Source organism: Strix uralensis, chromosome 7, assembly GCF_047716275.1.
Source record: "Strix uralensis isolate ZFMK-TIS-50842 chromosome 7, bStrUra1, whole genome shotgun sequence".
Lineage (NCBI taxonomy): Eukaryota > Metazoa > Chordata > Aves > Strigiformes > Strigidae > Strix > Strix uralensis.
In genome coordinates, this window is record NC_133978.1 from 8,751,442 (window position 1) to 8,769,704 (window position 18,263).

At 44.6% G+C, this 18,263-nt stretch overlaps 1 protein-coding gene across 3 annotated transcripts in view; it reads right to left on the reverse strand.

Moving 5' to 3' along the window:
* The window catches only part of ARID5B (AT-rich interaction domain 5B), a 119,129-nt gene that overhangs the window by 98,213 nt on the left and 2,653 nt on the right, over nt 1–18,263 (reverse strand). For all 3 annotated transcript variants that reach the window (XM_074874336.1, XM_074874337.1, XM_074874335.1), the window contains one exon: nt 6,652–6,877. In XM_074874336.1, coding sequence (XP_074730437.1) covers nt 6,652–6,877 — 226 coding nt within the window. The remainder of the gene's footprint in view (nt 1–6,651; nt 6,878–18,263) is intronic.

Consider the following 18,263-nt stretch of genomic DNA (forward strand, 5'->3'; position numbering starts at 1 on the left):
GAATGAAAGGCTTCCATAGCTAGTGCTGCATATTAAAATGTTTTTGTCACCCCCATACGCTTCCTCTGTAATGAAGTAGGCTGTCCCCAGAGAATGGAAGAAATTAACAGCACTTAAATCATCCCAGTATTGCTCGGGCAAACACGTGGCCTCGGGAAGGACCAGGTGGCTACAGACAACCTCCTGAGGTCGCCGCCAACCTCCTCCCAGGAAGGCTGGGGAAGGTGCAGAGGAGAGCAGCAGTGGCTCAAGAGAGAGGGGCAAGTGAGGAGGGGGAGCCCCAAAATGCTACTGGAGATAGTGTCACCTCCAGGAGAAAATATGTCATTATCACAGGATTACTGGGGGTACACTGCACCCAACAACAGCATCACCTCTCAGCATTTAAAAGGCAGCCAGCAACTGAAGCCAATAAGTGAACAAGTATTAGCTATCTTAAACCAACTGGCTGGCAAATAATAAAATAAACATCTATCTTGCCCTCTTCAAGCAAGGCCAGACAAAACTGTCTGTCTGCTCAGCACCTCAGGTTATCTCCGATCCCAAACATGTTAACACTAAAGGTAAGCAGTAATTAAACCAAAAGAAGATGTACAATGAAAGGAAGCCTTTCTGCTCCATGGCCTCTCTGAACAGCAACCCCAACAGCACTGCTCCGCAGCCTGCTGGTGCTCTCGTTCAGCTGCAGCAGTGCCAGCATGTGCTAGGAGCTGCACAAACACAGAAGAAAATGCCAGGCCACAGTCTTTTTTTCCCAAGGGAGCCGTCCTCCTCCATTCAGGCTCCATGGAGCACAACAGACAAGTCATGTAATAGCCTCATCTACAGCAAAAGAGCTGTATCAATTGGGTTGGTTAAAATGAGTTAGAGAGGTCACTCTGACCCATGAGACAAAAAACAACATACGGTGCACAAGGGCAGAGAGGGGAAAATGGGATAATGGGACACTTACAGGAGCTTTATCAAGATCAAAATGGCATTCAGCTAGGGCGATGGGGACAGGAAGGCACAAGGAAGAGGCAAAGAGTGCAGACAAACAGAGAAGAAGGGGAGGGGAAAAGAATTAGAAGCATGACTTAGGCACAAAGTATCCAAAGTAGCTGTACTCTGAATAGCTAACAATTAGTTGGTCAGAAAATTATTGCACCAAGTTAAGCCAGGCGAGCCTGAACTCAGCAGCACGTGACAAACAATGAACAAAGAGAGTCGGCGTCAGTTCAGAAGTCACCGCAAGTGTCTGAGCACACTACAGCTGCAGATTATCAGTTTCGATAATACTACAGTTTGACTACATTACGACTTGATAACCTTCATCTGGAGAAGTCAAGCCTGTTGCAAGGCCACTGGTTAGTGAAAACAGAAGGGCAATGCACCAGCCCAGTTCCCGCTGGGGCCAGGCACTGTGGCTGCCTGGGCACTGAGGGGGCAGCACCTTCCTGCAAGATTGCTGCTCATCCCTGCTCTGCTTTTCCTTCCAAACTCACTGCAATCTGCCATGGATGGGCCAATTTATACGGCAACACAAGATCTGATGAGGAGCTGTGATCACCTGTGTGAAGCTATGCAAATTATGAAACTGGTAAAGAAGAGAAGGAAATGAGAGGGTGAGCCAGTCCTGCAACATCCAGCCCCTGCCCGGCAAGCTCTGCTGGAGGGTTCAAAAGAGTGAAGTAGGAAACAACTGCTGGAAAACAACCTATGGACTGGAAAACGGTGACTGCTAAAATATAAACCTCAGCTAGAAATAGTACTTGATTTTCCCAGATTTCACAGAGAACAAAGATTCAGATTGTGCACCCCCAAATATATGACTGTGGGGAATAAAAGACAGGACAGAGCTGATTGATTGCTAAATTTTCTTTGGGTTCCCCCTCACTGGACCCAAACAAACATGCAGTAACTGTGGCAAAAACCCCTTCAGGAAGCACCAGAACTTGCTCATCCCCATTACTAATGCTGCCGGTAAAGCGCCCACCACGTGGCAACCTCAACCATCCATTTTGGCATGATGAAGACTCCTAAAGGATGGATAGAAAGAATGGCAACGACAGTTGGGGGATCAAACCCAGAGCTCTGTCATGACAGATTCGTGAGCCAGAGGGATGCAGATTGCCCAGCCAGGGCAGCAGTGGCTCCCAGCTCCCCAGCCCGATGCAGGCACAGGGACCATTTATGCCTCAGCTAAACCCAGGCAGCACCGCAGCCCAGCCTAACCCAAACCAACAGAGCTGGTGAGCACTAAATTCAGTCATTTTCCCCTCAGTCTCTTCTCTCAATTTCAGCTCTGACTCCTCTATCTTTTATTTCTTTTTCTAAAGACACATTTAGAGATGAAACCATTCATAACTGCCTATCCACAGACAGTTTGTGGCAGCATAATTGACAATGAGTCTGCTGCAAAAATGAAAATGCTGTTTTAATAACCTTGGCCTAAAATACATTCTGTTGTATGCCTCAAAGGGTTTCAATAAAAAGTCAACCTGTAGAGACATATTTTCTTGGCTTAAACAACAATCCAAAGCATATAAATGTAGTCCAACTATAATGACATATTTATAGGCCAATAAAGCTTACACTGCAGCTTTCATACTTCACTTAAAGGAAGTCTGTAAGAAGCAGTGTTATATAAAATAATTTGAATTTTTTTCGAACTATAGCCCAAGGAATACAAATATGCAACTTTGCCATATTTAACCAATAGTGTTTACATTGCTTAGTTGCTAAAAATTTTGTAAAATGAAATAATTCCTCATTTGGTGACTTCCCACTGGTTTACCAAATATGGGTATACGAGTCCATTCATTACAAAGAAAAATCCCCTAAATAATTCTAAAGACAAAAATAAATAACTAGCGGCCTTAGTAGTGAATGATTTAATCAGACCAATTCTTCTGGAAAAACAGGTTCTCATGTTCATTATGAATAATACATTCCTGAGCAACTCTATTTTTATATGCTGCATTGTTGTTATTCTCTATTTTTCTCAGCATTTGAAAGAAATATTCAGAAAGCTATAAATAGTCTTAAGACATAAACTGCTAACATTCAATATTGACATATTTGTAGAAAGGGACAGAATGTATAACATAAATATCTCAACAGGCAGAAAGAAATAATTCTTAAAAATCATTTTTCAAGCTGAAATCTTGAAGCGCACACAGAAAATGCTATTGCTAGATCTTTTATTTAATACAGTCCTAAGGAAAAGTTCTGCATAATTCACTAGTGATAAAAACAATGGCATTTTACAGAAAAAAAACCCATTTCTGCAGAGAAGAAAGGCAATGAGAAAAGAAAAAGAGAAAAGAAGAAAGAAGAAAAAAGAGATGAGGAAAAAAAAGAGACAAAAAGAGAAAAAAAAAAAAAAAGAGAAAAAACATAGAACAAAAAAGGAGACAGAAGTACCGAATTTGAATTAGGGTCAACTTTCAATTATGGGTGCATGCTTTCTCCAGGTTGTGGTTAACCAGGTGTTGCCTTAGTTTTGGCTAAGGAAGTGCCACAGAGCGTATGGCACAGGGTAGACACTGCTCACACGAGGCCCCACTTTGCCTGGTTATTGTTTAAAGCTGCCCTGCTCCCAGCAGCAACGTGTTTAATTAAGTATGTTTGTGCAGTGCCACTTCTGTGGTTCTGTATCAGCCATGTTTTCATTTCATCGGTTGTTTCACCCTTCACCACTCCTGCATAGTGTATGAAAACTGATTTTGTTTCTTCTGTAAAATTTTTTGAGCTCTTTGGTAGGCATATAATTTCCTATTGCCTTCTACAGCTTGGTTCAAAAACATCTAATAGGAAAAATTTCAGAATCTACTCACTTTTATGGGATTTTTCTGTAATGGAAACATGCTGTTACATAGGAAAGAAGGGGTCCAGGAGATCAGCTTGTTTATCTAGGCCTTTTCAACATCTGGTTCAGCAACTTCCTTGTCTACAGCCAGGGTTAAACGTGGGCATCACTACAGACTCATGCATGGTCTATCTGATCAGCACAAGAAGCGATTTGTTCCCTTCAGACCCAAGTTCTGTATGAAGTGGTCTGCCCCATCACAGCCACTCCACTCTGCCTGGTGGGGAAGCCCTCCATGAAACAGCCCCATGGGCACCAGCATTGAGTACCTGATTAGGAGGAGAGCTGTGCTACCGTGGTGGGAAGTGGTGGATGTGTGGGAGATCACCCCTCCATTTGGGCTGATTGGCCTTGCTAATATAGCTGTGCTGATGCTCTCACCCAGAGGGACCTTTGCATGACAGCGCATCGTGTTCGCTCACAGTTTATAACCCCATTTTAAGAGAAAATCCACCCCATCCCATTGTGCTAGAGACCTACTGCAGAAGTTATTGCTAATAAATCTTTGACCACTGCAGCTGAGCGTTGCTCTGTTGGCAAGATGCTGAGTACTGGAAAAGGTCTGTGGGCACACGTTGTAACAGGAACTAAACCTGCCATTTTGACAGCAGAGAAGATACAACACCGGCAGCTTAAATCTCTATGCCTTGGACACTGCATGTTATGCTACTGCCTTTGCCTACAGTAGGGAGACAGCAATTCCCAGCACAATAGAGACAGCACAATATCAACCCTGACCAACCACTCAGAATAAGAGACACAAATCTTCTTTACCAGGTGGGTGTTAAACTTCCATCCCATAGTTAAGCCAAACACCAGAGCTCGCGGATTGCCTACAGGACACAACCAACGAGGGCTGCTTCACAGGCAATGAAGATCACCATTCTGAGTTTTTCTCAGATCCAGGAAGCAAACTATGCTTAAATTCTTGGGTCTTTCAAATAGTAAAAAAAAAAAAATCTTAGTGCTAGATTTAAGGAATTTCTTTGATTGCCTTCCACAGGCTAGATCAGTTGTCTGTATCAACCTGCCTAATCAGCTATAGGTCTTCTTGAACCTTTGGTTTCACTCCCGCCAACTGGTCATGACGAAGAAAAAGACAATCGTATCAAACATTAGTCAAAATACACTTTTCTACTGAAAAGAAAGACCCAACAATAAAGCCAGAGCCACCAACCGAAAATGAGCAACATCAGAATGTGGGTTATCAAAACTGTACCATACAGTTTGCATTCCACAAACATTTTCAGCAAAACCCCTACTTTCAAAGGCTTAACATGCAACTATAAGCTTTAGGCTTAAAGATAATTTTCTTTGGCTCCTAGGGTAGATAATAGCAATTTCACAACTTACCACGAAGATTTTTTTATTTGTTAAAAACAAAACCGAGAAAACATTAATACACAAACGTTCTTTCTGAAAAAAAATTAAGATTCTTCTGACACAACAAACAAATGCAAATAAATGTAGTGCGTAAAGAAGATGCCAGGGCAATAGCAGAGAAAATTACTGCATGTAATTATGAACCAGAAGAAACCACACAGAAAAGCAAAGGAAAAGAGAAAGAATTGCATGGGTTATTTTTTTTCCTGGAGATGTAATGAAAAATAAGATCAACTTCCAACTGTACTTTAAACTTCCAACCTACATATCTAATGGTGAAATGCAAGACTGACAAAATCACCATTTGCTAAGATCAGAAAAAAGAGATGCAGAAGATAAATCCTCCAAGACAGATCTTCAGCTTAGTGTAACTTGGCTTTGATGCCAACGCGGTCACGCCATCATAAAACAACTTGGCCCTGCATCTCCTGTTCATGTAGGTGCAAAAGCATTTCCTCACGTGCATCAGCTTTAGCTTTTAATTTCTTACCTTTCCACACATTATGGCCTAAATTTGATGCCCTTCAAACTTGGAATATTTGTTAAAAGCTTGGTACAACAGAGAAATGTCCCTGGGATGCACTTCAAAGTGCCCTCTCTGGCAGCTATTATGCATCCAAGGTCCTAATACCACAACAGGCATGTTTACCAACAGGAGACCCATCTTCCTCAGACCCTGCGCCTCCACCACGGATTTTAGAGGTGTCAGTGTCTGCGCACCAAAGCAGCCCCAGAGCTGCAAGCCTGTCTGCAACCATCCACAGCAGCAGAACTACCGTTTCCCTCCCTAAAAATGGACAGGGAAAAAAAGCACAGGTCGGTCTGGAGAGAACAGCAGGGTGCTTGCAGGGGGCCTACACTGCATAAAGCATAAAGCTCACAAGAAAACGCTACAGAAGGCTACGGAAGGGACATCTCCCTACCAAATGAGACACAAAGCTGACGGTATGGAGACAGGATAAGCACCAGACATGGGTGGCAATCCTGCACTTCCAGAAGATGGAACATGAGAAGTGAAAGGTCTTTGCTCTCCCCTGCCTGTCAGAGGAGGCCTTGGAAAGATGTGTCATGCTCCTCTCCCCACAGTGCACAGCTCTGACCTGATCCCCTGGTCTGCAGAGCTCCAGGGAGAGCCCTTGACAATTACTTGCACGTGTATCTTCAGGGTTTGAGCTTCAGTGCTCAGGGTCATGTCTACGGAGCAGACAGGTATCGCAGTTATCCCACGCTACTGTCAAAGGAGGCTGTGATGAGCTCACCACCACCCATTCCACTCGGGTACCTCATCACCACACCTCCGCCCGAAGCACAGACATACCTTGGGAAGCGGCGACGGCTTGGCAGGATCAGGCTCATCTGCCTTCGAAAGACGCTCACCCACGGGCCCTTCCCCACAGGAGAAAGTAAGGGATACTCACCAAGGTCAGCCTTTTCCTTCAGGATGTCTTTGAAGTTCAAGCCGCTGTTGAGCGTGGATTGTCTGTATCTCGTCAAGGCCTCCTTCTGCCCATTCTTCCCCACATGCATCGGCTTAACCGGCTCAGCCCGGAAACCACACTTCCACTTGGAGAAATCGGACTGTGCCCATTTTGCCAAGTCCTCAAGCTTCACAGTAACCTTCTCTGAAACAGCAATAACTTCATCCTGCAAGAAGCGGTCAAATGAGAATACAACACGTCACGCGGAGCTTCGCAATGACTGATACAACCCGTAACGCCATCCCCCACAGGCTACTGGAAGAGCCTATCTTGCTGTTGGCAGATTAATTTTTCTGTAATACCGAATATCTAGTACTTAATTTATTCCTCTTGACACCGAAGTGGAAATATTAGTTGTTTACTTGAAGCAAATACACAAGATCTAAAGACAATTTCTAGGACCAGGGCAATGATCCTAAAAGGCATTTGAAATGCAGGTTGCCAAATCACATTCTGTATAACCCAAAGCCTTGAGGGAAAGTTTGTTTTTTAGGTGCAATTAGCTGCAAATGTAAAAATTCATGGCTGGATGACTAATGGTTATAGCTAGTCCTGGAATAAATGGACTAAGTAAATCTCAGATTCTTGGAACTCTGACTCACCAGAAAATTCCTGTGTTTATGGTACATTTTCCCTTGGCTTATACACAAATATTGAATTTAACTTTTGTCCTAAAAATTAAATAAAACTGTGATGTAATCCCAAAAGAAATACTACATAAATGTTATGTGCTTCCCACCAAAAGAAACTTGCACATTCTCATGTTTCTTAAAACCTTTTTCAAGATCAGAACTGTAATTTTTTTTCCCTTCTTAAATATATATTCTAAGAAAAGCACTTAAACTTAGTTTAGCCTCCAGAACATATACTCAAATTAAACAGCTCTAATTGCTGAATTTTATCCTTCCAGGAAACAATCAACTCCTCTCAGTCATGATGAATAAGCAGAATGTTTTATAGCTGACTCCAGTGAGCAAGGGCTCAAGAAAGCCTCAAAAAAATAAACAAACAAACATACACACATATCCAGCAAGATATACTCCAGATTTTATAGTAAAATAGCAGAAATCATTTATGTTGCAATGAGAGCTAGCTGCACACCACACCTTGCACATCGCACATTTCTAGTACTAAATAAGGTTACAGGTTCTTGAAATAAATAAACCAGAATCCAATTTTCCTCTCAAATAAACACAAGTATTTGCAAATGGGAGAGAAATTCTTTGAGTTATTAAACAAAGAGAAAAGCACGATTGATTCTCTCTGTGTGTTTTTTTCTTCCACTGAACACATTCCTCAGGAAATAAAATACTGCTCAATAGGAAAAAAAAAAGCTTTATTGTGATAAGTTACACACAATACAAAACCTGAAGTATCTCTAGTAAAAAAAGCAGATCTGATATTCCACTCTCCCTTATATAATACACAATCGTTTTATAAGCAGGCACCTTCATTACATTTAGTGCAATAACAAATATTTGGTCAGAAACGAACAGCATGCTTATATGCTAAACAAGCTTGTAATAAAATCTTTTCCTTTATCATTGCACAGCGTAAGAGCTTCCACCGAACAACAAACAGTAACAGTGATGTTTTAAATCTCTGTTTATGACAAACGTCAATACTTTGTAAACAAGCACTGGGTACTACAAAGTACAATTTCAATGGATGGTTTCACCCAATTTCATTACACCATCCACTTGAAATAAAAAAGCTGTAGTTGCTATGCATTTTATAGCTATTACATGGTGATTATTAAATGTCAGGATGGAAAAAAACCCAACATATATATAAATATCAGCCTGCCTGCAGACAGTCTCAGCAATTTCTGGATGAAGTCCTCTTTTAGGATGTTGAATACCACCACCAGCTACTACACAATTTCTAATACTCAACACTAGAGAAATCTATTTAGCAGCAGTTTTAAAATAAAACTGACTTGGAGATCAGATGTGTTTTTGGTTCAAATATTATTTTCCAAATAGCTCTCATGATCAAATGATTATGATTTCAATTACTAGTTTCTTCATATCCTTTCCAAGAACTGGTATGACTAATTTTGGCTGGCATACAAAGTAAGCTGAGCAGACAATTTATTAACCAAAAGAAAAGTACAATCACTATTACATCATCAATGAATAAACTTGTTTTTGAGAATACAACCTTCGCACACACACACATGATGTGTACACAGGAAAAAAAAAAAGGGAAGAAAAAAAAGAAACCGTACTGTAACAAGGGTGAAGCAATGCTGGCGCACTCACCGGCTCTGCTCAGGCTGCCGTGGAGGGGGAAACGGAAAGGCAGGAACAGTGGGAGAGGTGGATTTGGGGGGGCAGGGGAGAGCATACCCCAGCCATATGCTTTCTGTGGTAGCAGCACGGCCGTGTCCATGAAAACATGGTGTTTAGCATCCCCACACTGATATGAGGGGCCAGGAAAAGACCCTGAGAAAAGACCATTGTGCACTCACCTCAGCCCTTCACAAAATGGCACTGTGAGCCTAAATACAGCCACCGCGGTGCAAAGGGGCACCCAGAATGGCACTACAGAGTGGCTGAGCACACAATGGAGTGCATGAACTTAAAATATAGAAGAAATTCAGGCTGTCACTATGCCATGACAGAGGCTGTGGGCCAAAACCCCCTTTTGCAGGCAGTGCTAGGTGATGGCCCCTTGTCGGGACCACCCTGTCACCCCTGCAGCAGCTGTGCCCCAAGGGCACCCGGTCCCCATCACCCCATTGTGGCAGCTACGTCCCTAAGGGAGCCAGGCTGGCTCCCAAATCGGCTGGGATTGCCTGAGAAGGGCAGCTGACCAGAGGCCTTGCACTCATGGCTGTTAGGCTGGGCCTTGTGCCACTGCCGAGCAATGGCAACACCCGCCTCACGGCTGCCGGGTCAAGAGAGCCCATCTTGCACCTGCTGTGACTGCAGCTCCACTGTTGTCAAGGCACCCAAAAGCCAGACCTGTTCTTAACCTTAAAGACACCACTGTGGGGTTTTGGCGTTGCCCTGAAGGAAGCAGGGCCAAGGCCGGGCCTGACCTGCAGAGGCAACAGCCGCAGGACGAGCCCCTTGTGAGGGAGGATGGGCGGCGCCACCTCTCCAGCGTCTGGGAGCACCCAACCATCCTCCACACCAGCACTGGCCTCGTGTCCTCCCCTTGTACCGATCACCATGGCTGCACCAGGGAAGCATGGCCAAGCTCACTTTTAGCCAGAAAACAGAAAAATTACCCTATATATTTCAGGGCCTGCCTTGGGTCGCCTTGCGCTACACACAGTGGGACTGGGTAGACCTGCTCTCTCGCACTGCTCATTTTTTGAGCTGTTGCTCCCTTTCAGCCCAATTCAGAGACAACAGGCCACGTCCACCCCAACTCCCCACATACCACAGTGGTCACAGGTCAGACTACAGTCCTCCTCTGAGTGTTGCTGCCAACACCAATCTCGCCAGCAAGGGACCGCATCTCCAGGTAACTTCTTACCCTGGCACCTCATCGTACAAAAACTGTCACCCAGCAAAATGTAGTGGGTAGTCCTTTCTTTCTGAGGAGCCCAAGCCACAGGAAGATTCCAGAGAGGCTGTCTTCCCCACGTCTTGGCAGTTTGCTAACACAAGAGGTCATCTGCCCCAACGCCACCCAAACAGAGGTCACCCAACTATTTCATCAGCTTTGGGATTTCGATGCACCTTGCCAAGCTTTCACACACATCCTCAAGCAACCTTTCCAAGTGCTCAGACCCAAACTATGAGTCAAGGAGGCTTTTTATTACTTTTTTTAAACAGCAGGTGACAAAAGGGTCCCTCTCCTTTTTTGTTAAGCAAAAATGTCTTGCAGCTGTGTGTCACAACGAAAGTTGCTTGGGATCTGCAGGGCTCTGCCAGCCAGAGGAGACCCCGTAGCCATTCCGTAACCACTTCTGCGCACCTACCACCACAGCCCTTGCAGAGAAACCCTTTCAACAAGATGACAAAGGAATACAGATGTTGAATAAATAAAAAACAGGTACACGGTGACACATGACTAACAAACCTTTAGAAGATTAAAGAAATCTGCTGTATAACCTTCATGTCATTCATAATTATATCTCTGTGTAAACATGAAAAACCACCCACGTCGCATACAGTGCATATATATATCTATACAAAAATCAACTCATCGTGTATTAGCTATGCTCTGAAGTGATATGTTTATGAGGTCTCCATTGCGTGGTTAAATCTTTAATTGCTTTTTTTCCTGCTACAGCAAGATGAGGTTTGCAGGAGGAAACAGCCAGTGCTGATTTCAGCTCTGCTCAGGAATGAGATTTATCTCAGATGGGCCTTTTTGGACACTGACCAACCAGTGACAACACTTTTCCCAGCCACAAAGTTGTCTAAATCTCAAAATAAGCACTGACTATAATAAGGCACACTTTTTCTTCTGTTTCTATAAAAGCAGGTATCTAGTCAGCCTATAATTTTACTACATCTTACAAGACTCCTGAGCAAAGTACAATACTTTCACCTATCAAGTGAGAAATGGGGAGATAGTTAAGAAAGATGGCGATACAAACCCTTCTCATCCCTCTCTTGGTTTTTTTAAGAGCATATCGGATTTGCATTTTCAGAGAAGTCGTCCAGGGAGAAGGGGACAGTATCTTCTTGAGAGCCGTTATGCTTAAATATTATGTCACTGTTGTCTAAGCAACCATCACAGCCTCCCGAAAGCACAGAATGCTATATTGCCTGACTCAGCAGATGGTTGAAATACTTACATTCAGGGAAAGAGGTCAGGTAGTTATAATAGTTTAAAGCAGATAATTATTTTTTAGAAGAAATATTAACTCTTACAAGGCAGGGAGTCACAGGGCAGCACAGGGAGGTCGTACATCTTGATTGCACGCCCGCATACAGTACGTCACAACTCCTCACTCATTGCCAATAACTAGGAAAGATTTATATTTTAGAGATGCCGAGGCAGCCTTAAAAGAATTATGGCAACTGAGATATCTCAAAATTTTGACGTGCTGAGACTGTTTTCACTCCAGTGCTTCCAGAGGTCATTTAAGGAATTCTGGAGGGCACGAGTGAGTCGAACACCTGCTTGGCTGTCTCCTAACATCAAATACGTGGCCTAGAGAGAAACAGGAGACGTACTGTAAAAACTCTTGCCGATAATTACAGGAGACATGGCGTGTCATTTATCTGATCAGTACGATTTGCATTAGAAAACATCTTCAAGCCTTTTTACTGAAACCTTTAGCACGGTAGATAGCTGGGGATGCATATTTTACAACCCAGTACATTGCTGATGAAAACACATTCATCCATGGGAGCAAAAAATACAGTGCGACTCTTACAGACTGTATTCACCAAGGATAATAGAACTGCATATTTCATTTGGGCATAAAGGCCTCTATTATTCTGGGCTTTTTTTTACATCCCATGTATTTTTTAGGTTTTTGCAATTTAGGTGAAAAGGACCTTGCCATACCTTGTGCAACACTGCAGTTCTCGCCCCAGCAATCTGGTTCCCTGCTCTAGATCCCTTCGAGGAGCGGAAGGTTGTGTTGCGGAAGTGGAGAAGGTAAGGAGGGGGCTTGTTTCCAGTAAGCACCTCTCCTGTAGCAATGCATTTATCTGGGTGTTTGAGGAAAGTACCATCACCCTTACTTGACAGCATAGTCAAATCAAAAGGCCCTATTAGCAGAGTCTACAGCCCAGAGCTCTTCTCGGCTATACAGATGCTACCAGGGCTTTGGGACAGTGGTGGAAACCAGGTCATTTCAATTCAGCCCTAACCCACTTGCCAAAAGTCACTTGGAAATCTGAACCTGGGTCTCCAGAGTCATCTCCTACAAGCAGCACCTCACCCAAGCTTTCCTCCAGGGACCATATTCAGCCCTAAAGGGACAGAGAACAAATGTACAAGACTGCCTTGTTCTCAGAATCCTTCTCCAGAGTAAGAAGGTCCCACCTCCCTGTCACCTGCTGTGGACTGAGGGCATACATGGGTTTTTTAAGACTGCAGGATGACAGACTAGCTAAAAAACAGCTGCATCACAGAAGAGGTCTGTCTCTGGGAAGCGCGCTGTTCAGCCCCCTACAAGGCACACGAAGGACTCTCCTGCCATCCACTCCCTTACTACATGTTGCTCTTCCAGTACAACCTTTCCAAGCAGGCTGCAGACCTGGGGAGCCAGGGCACAGCTCTGCCAGGTGGGAACAGCAGCTCCCATTCTGCAGGTGGGATCACCAAGTGACACGGAAGCCTCACAGGAGGCTCCAGTGCTTGGCATGGGCAGGGGCAGCTTTTTTTCCCCTTTCCCTGCCCTGAGTGCCTCATTTGGTGCTGTTTCCTCCTGCATCCCCTAGCCCAGGGCAGATGGAGGCATCTCAAAAGTTGCGTGGAACGGAACTGACCAGTGGGGTCTGGACCTGCAATGCTCCCTGGAGATGCCAGCGTGCAGGGACCTACAGAGACCACTGCTCTCCACCCATGAACCTACAGGGAGAGCCTTGAGAATGAAAACTCACACAGCCCAAGAATTTACCTGGCACACAGGAGAATTTTAAAGAGGCCAAGGCAGAACCTTTCATCTATTAATCCTTCACTAATTACTTTAAAGGGCTATAATGATCTCGTTAAATTCAGGTGACAGGTATTTCCCCAGCCTACCGCGCTATTTCCCCAGTCTAAGCACAGCCACACATAGCTGTCTGAAACTCATGTCGATGGAGAACGCTACATCCTGACAAGTTCATCCCATCTGCTGGGGTCCAAAACCCAAAAGACCAAGATAAAGGACAGAGGTGAAGCATGTGAAGTCCTGCGGTATTCACTTTCCCGTGTATTAGCAAGCAGCTTTTGCCACGTGACTCAGTATTTCCGAAGCCAGACACACAGAATGTCCTGGGGCAGGACAGCACCACGTTTTTGTAGGATGCTTTGTGGGGTACAGGTACATCTGGGCCAGAAGTGGGGTGGAGATGGAGCGCACAGAGGGACAGCTGCGAGCAGCTAGACTTGACATTTCTACCGAGAGCTTCCTCCATTTCTGGGATGGTTTTTTCTCCCTTCTCCCACTCCTGAGCAGAGGTTCAAATTGAATTTATATCTGTCATTGCAGATAGAAGTTCTGACCAAAGAGAAAATAGGCTTCAGTCAAAATGTTTTCCCGTCAGATAGCTCACAGATCTCGAAGAGCTGTTTTAGTTTAGGCAAGTTGACAAGCAATTCATTCCTAATTTTGCCTACTACAGTTACAGTACGAAAAGCTTTCCTCGTAGATTACATAATTATATTTTTCTTACCAAGGAGTACATTGCATTAGCAGGTTTAAATTATGCAAGCTTATTCTTTTGTCCTTTGTTATATTGTGTTCTATTGTGCTGGTAAAACAATATGTGCTTTAATTAGCAAATATCTGTAAATAATTTACTTGCTTTTCATACAGCAGAACAATGGAGCCAATTTTCACATACATCCACTGAGCATGTCTAGGGAGTTTCTTGCCAGAACCTTCCATTGTTCAGCATCTGTATCAATCTGCCCATCATTAGCAGCAACATTAAACAACCCAGGAAGACATTAAAGTTTTGGCCCCCGGGAGCAGCCCCAAGCCCCCCCAAACCCGAGGCTGTGCTTTGCAAAGAAAGATTAAAATATCCAGAAAATGAAAACAAACTCTTTTATTATCTATAACCCTGGCACCTTCACATAGAAACATGGACGCCTGCCAAGCATTAAGGTCATTGGATTAATGCCATAAAATGCCGATGTTCATCTGACCTTCTGACTGCATTTTAGCTACAAAATAAAAAGCTCAACTTGATACGACACTATGAATCACACGAGCATCTAGGCTCTGCAGGGTTAATGCTGGGTGTGAACCCACACTGCACATGCACAAACACAGACACACACACACACACACACACAAAGAAAAAAGCTCTTAAATCAAGAGTGGATGACTGTTCGGAGACTTAAGGCATTGTTATTTTGAATGCGAATGAAAGGGCCAGAACAAGCATTGCAAGAATATTTCAATTATGTATTTCCCAGAACTACATCTCTGAGCAACTAATGCAAATATTGCTCCCATAGCAGAAGAACTTCTTCCTGAATAAAAGCATATAAGAGCTTGAATCAGAACATACTTTCTATATCATTCGCATATTGTTTGAATATTATTAAAAATGCAAAATCTATGTATGCGTTACTCTCCTGAGCAATACAGTAATTATGATTAAGGGACAAGCAGCACAAAAAGAGCCAATTTATCTTACTTGTGCTTAGGAATACTATTGTGTAACTAAGCAACTAAAGACAAAATATAGTCTAATTAATTCACTCCTATGCTTATTTAAAAGACACAATTAGAACATTTTTATTTTCCAGCCTGCACAGTATCTCAACATGCTTGAGGGTGTACCATGTGAGGCCTATTATTCTCCAAAGACAAGAGTTTAATGTTTAGTGCCACTGATCAGACTGGGAACAGCAACTCTGGAGAGCAGTGGGTGTATTTTACAGTCTGAATGCACGGGGAAGCAGAGGGAAAGGGGAAAGGGAAAAAAAAACAAAAAAATTTTAAAAAAATTAAAGAAGGGAATCTGCCTTAAGTGACCAGATATGCCAGATTGCTGGCTAATGGCTAGCAACATGTGGCTTCTCTGAGTAATATCATTGCCCTCTCCTTCCTTTGCCAGCATATGCTACTGGTGGTGAGAGATAAAAATATACAGAGTGGATATGCAATTACCAAAACCATGATATTTTATGACAAATGCCATTTCTCTAACACTGCTATTACAGTGCGCCTGATTTCCAAAGCTGAATTAATTTGAGCAAGTGTACATTGGAGATTGATGCTATTAGCATGATTTTTAAAGCACCCTTTAATAATCATAATCTGCATGTTTGAAACGTGTTGTCACTACCAGTGTTGACAGATACGAGCATAAGGCACACACCGTGGAGACTAAAACGGGGCTGTTCTCATTTCAAATGAGAGCGTACAGATTCCTACGTCTCTCAAAAAAATCTATTACTGTGCAAAGAGAGTAGCACATTTTTCAAGGGGGGTGGCAATAAAGCACTAGCGGCGTAAGAGACCACGCTCGGGCCAGCCTGCGCTACCTTTACGCACTGGGCTAGGAGCTCCGCACACGGAGAGCCCCTTGGAAATGAAGCAGGCTTTCGAGGGATGCTGTGAGCATCTGTCCCGGAATGAAGAGAGAACAAACCCTCTGCCTGCCTTAACTTTCTGGAAGAATCTCTTCTGCAATTATAAATGACATACATTTATGGAGTGACTTCATTTTTTTTTTTTTCTTTCCCCCAATTAGTCTGAAAATGCAAAATACTGCTAGGGAAATAATTACAGGAAACTAGCTCTCTCCTCTCCTCTGTATGAGCAACGCTTACTCATGTAAATTACTTGCATGAGTAAGGATTATTTGCAAGGCGAAAAGCATTGCATCAGATCCCCAGTTTGGGAGAAGAGATGAAATCAACATGAGTTCGTAGTAAACTTTGCTGCTGCTGAATGAACCAAAGGCAGATCCCCACTGACAGTCCAGCCTCAGCGGAAGCAGCATTCACAGCAACGCAGGGCAATGCAGGGAATGTCACACCATGCAAAATGAATTAGTTGCTTGTTTGGGTTTTTTTAGGAATTGTACACATCACATCAAATACCATCCCTGGATTTAACAAGCACTGGCTTTGATATATATTTTTAAGCCCGGTCTAATTAATGCCAACACCTTTAAAAACATGAAAATACACGGCACTAACAAGCATTTTGCTCTAGAACTGCTTCTGCAAAGGTCAGTCGTTCCATAGCCCCACGCGACCCTTTGGAGCTGAGAGGAGTAAATGAGCTGGAGGAGGGCTTGGCCAGGAGCCCGTGGGCTGCAGGGCTTGGGGGCTGAGCCCGCCTTGCACGCCCCGAGTGCTGCGGATCCAGGGTACCGCACGAGCGAACTGGGCAGGGGCTTTCTGCTGGCAGTCAGCCAGCATCTACTTCTCACAGTCAGGTGCTGGAAAAGCTGGGGGGCTGCTTCCCGTGTGCACCCCATGAAACTGTTTTGAGTGCGACAACGTGATCTTACAGCTGCTCCCTCCAGACTTTCGCAGCCCCCCAAACATCCTTCTCTGAGCCCTGCATGAGGCGCCTGCCATTGCAGAGGTCTTTCCATCCCATGAGAGGTGATACGGGGACCGCACCAGCCCAGGAGTGGCTAAGAAAACCAGGGCAAGGTGGCGTCTTCCTCTGACCAAACAGACGCTTTCTCCATTTTGGTGGTGGCCCTCTCAGGAACGGAGGACAGCCACTTCTTCCCTGCTGGAGGGAAGGGGGAGAAGGCTGCTCCCACTCTCTGACCAGCGCTGCACCTGCTGCACTGTTTGGATTCGATGGTGAGGCCAGCCGGAGCACACCCAGTCCCATGTTTCAAAAGCAGCAACAAAGTTTTCAGTGAAGTGGAGCAAAACTCTTCTAGCTCATCTAACAGCATCCCCAAAGGCACCATCGCTCTCACAAAAATGTCTCTGCTGCTCCCACGCAGCAAGACCCCTGGCCCGAGGGTGACGCCAGAGCTGGTCCCAGCCTCCTCACGCACATCGCTCCGGGATGTGATGAGCATGGAGGCCGGGAGCACTCATACCTGCAGTGTGACCAGCCCTATCCCACGTTTGCCATCCATTGAGACTCCCTGGGAAGCAATCTCTGGCTGGCTCCAGGGGCCAAAGGAGAGTTTCTCCACCGTGCTTACGGGGAAGCTGAGCCTTAGGTAGAGGGAGGGGTGCCTTGGTGGAAGCACACCTGGGCTTGAACCCTTCACTAGGTCTGGGCCCCAGCGTATGGAAACATCCGGTTTTAGCAGCAGTCGGGGTTATATTTAAATCTGGATGATGAATTCAGCTAGCTATAAAAAGACTTATATTTACACTTATTGCTGATTAGCTCAAACGTTTGGCAATCAGATAAAATACGCCATCAGAAATTTCTGAGTAACAGAAGCATTACATACCTCCTCGCTTCTCCTCCCTCCTCACAGCCACTAGCTGAATATTGTCATAGTGTCAATGCTGCTATTACGGAAAACAGGCAGCAAGCTGCTTCTATTAATCATGCCGCTAGCGCAGGTAGCTGCTAGCGACTATGCCTAAATCTCCCGTGGGCTCGATCACAAGCCAGCGGTTCGACTGCTCACCCCCCTCACCAACAATTTTACTGACAGCGAGCGCCCCTGTCACCCTTTGCTTCAGACACCGCGGATCTGCAACACGTTTAAGCACCGGCTCTCTTCATCCCCGCTCCCTGAATGCAAGACAAGGTGTTTCACCCCGACGGCAGTCCCATGCCACAAATAAGGTCTACCCTGATGGCTATAAGCCGCCTCTGACTCAAAAGCTGCGCCTCCTCCCTCAGAAGGAGCCCAGCCCGGAGTTAGGAAGCCCCACGACCCCAGAGGTGGCCCTGCCGCCGCTTTGGGGACAGATACAGCGTCATTTGTGTAAGGAACCACGACTGAGGGGTGGTTAGGTGAACAGCC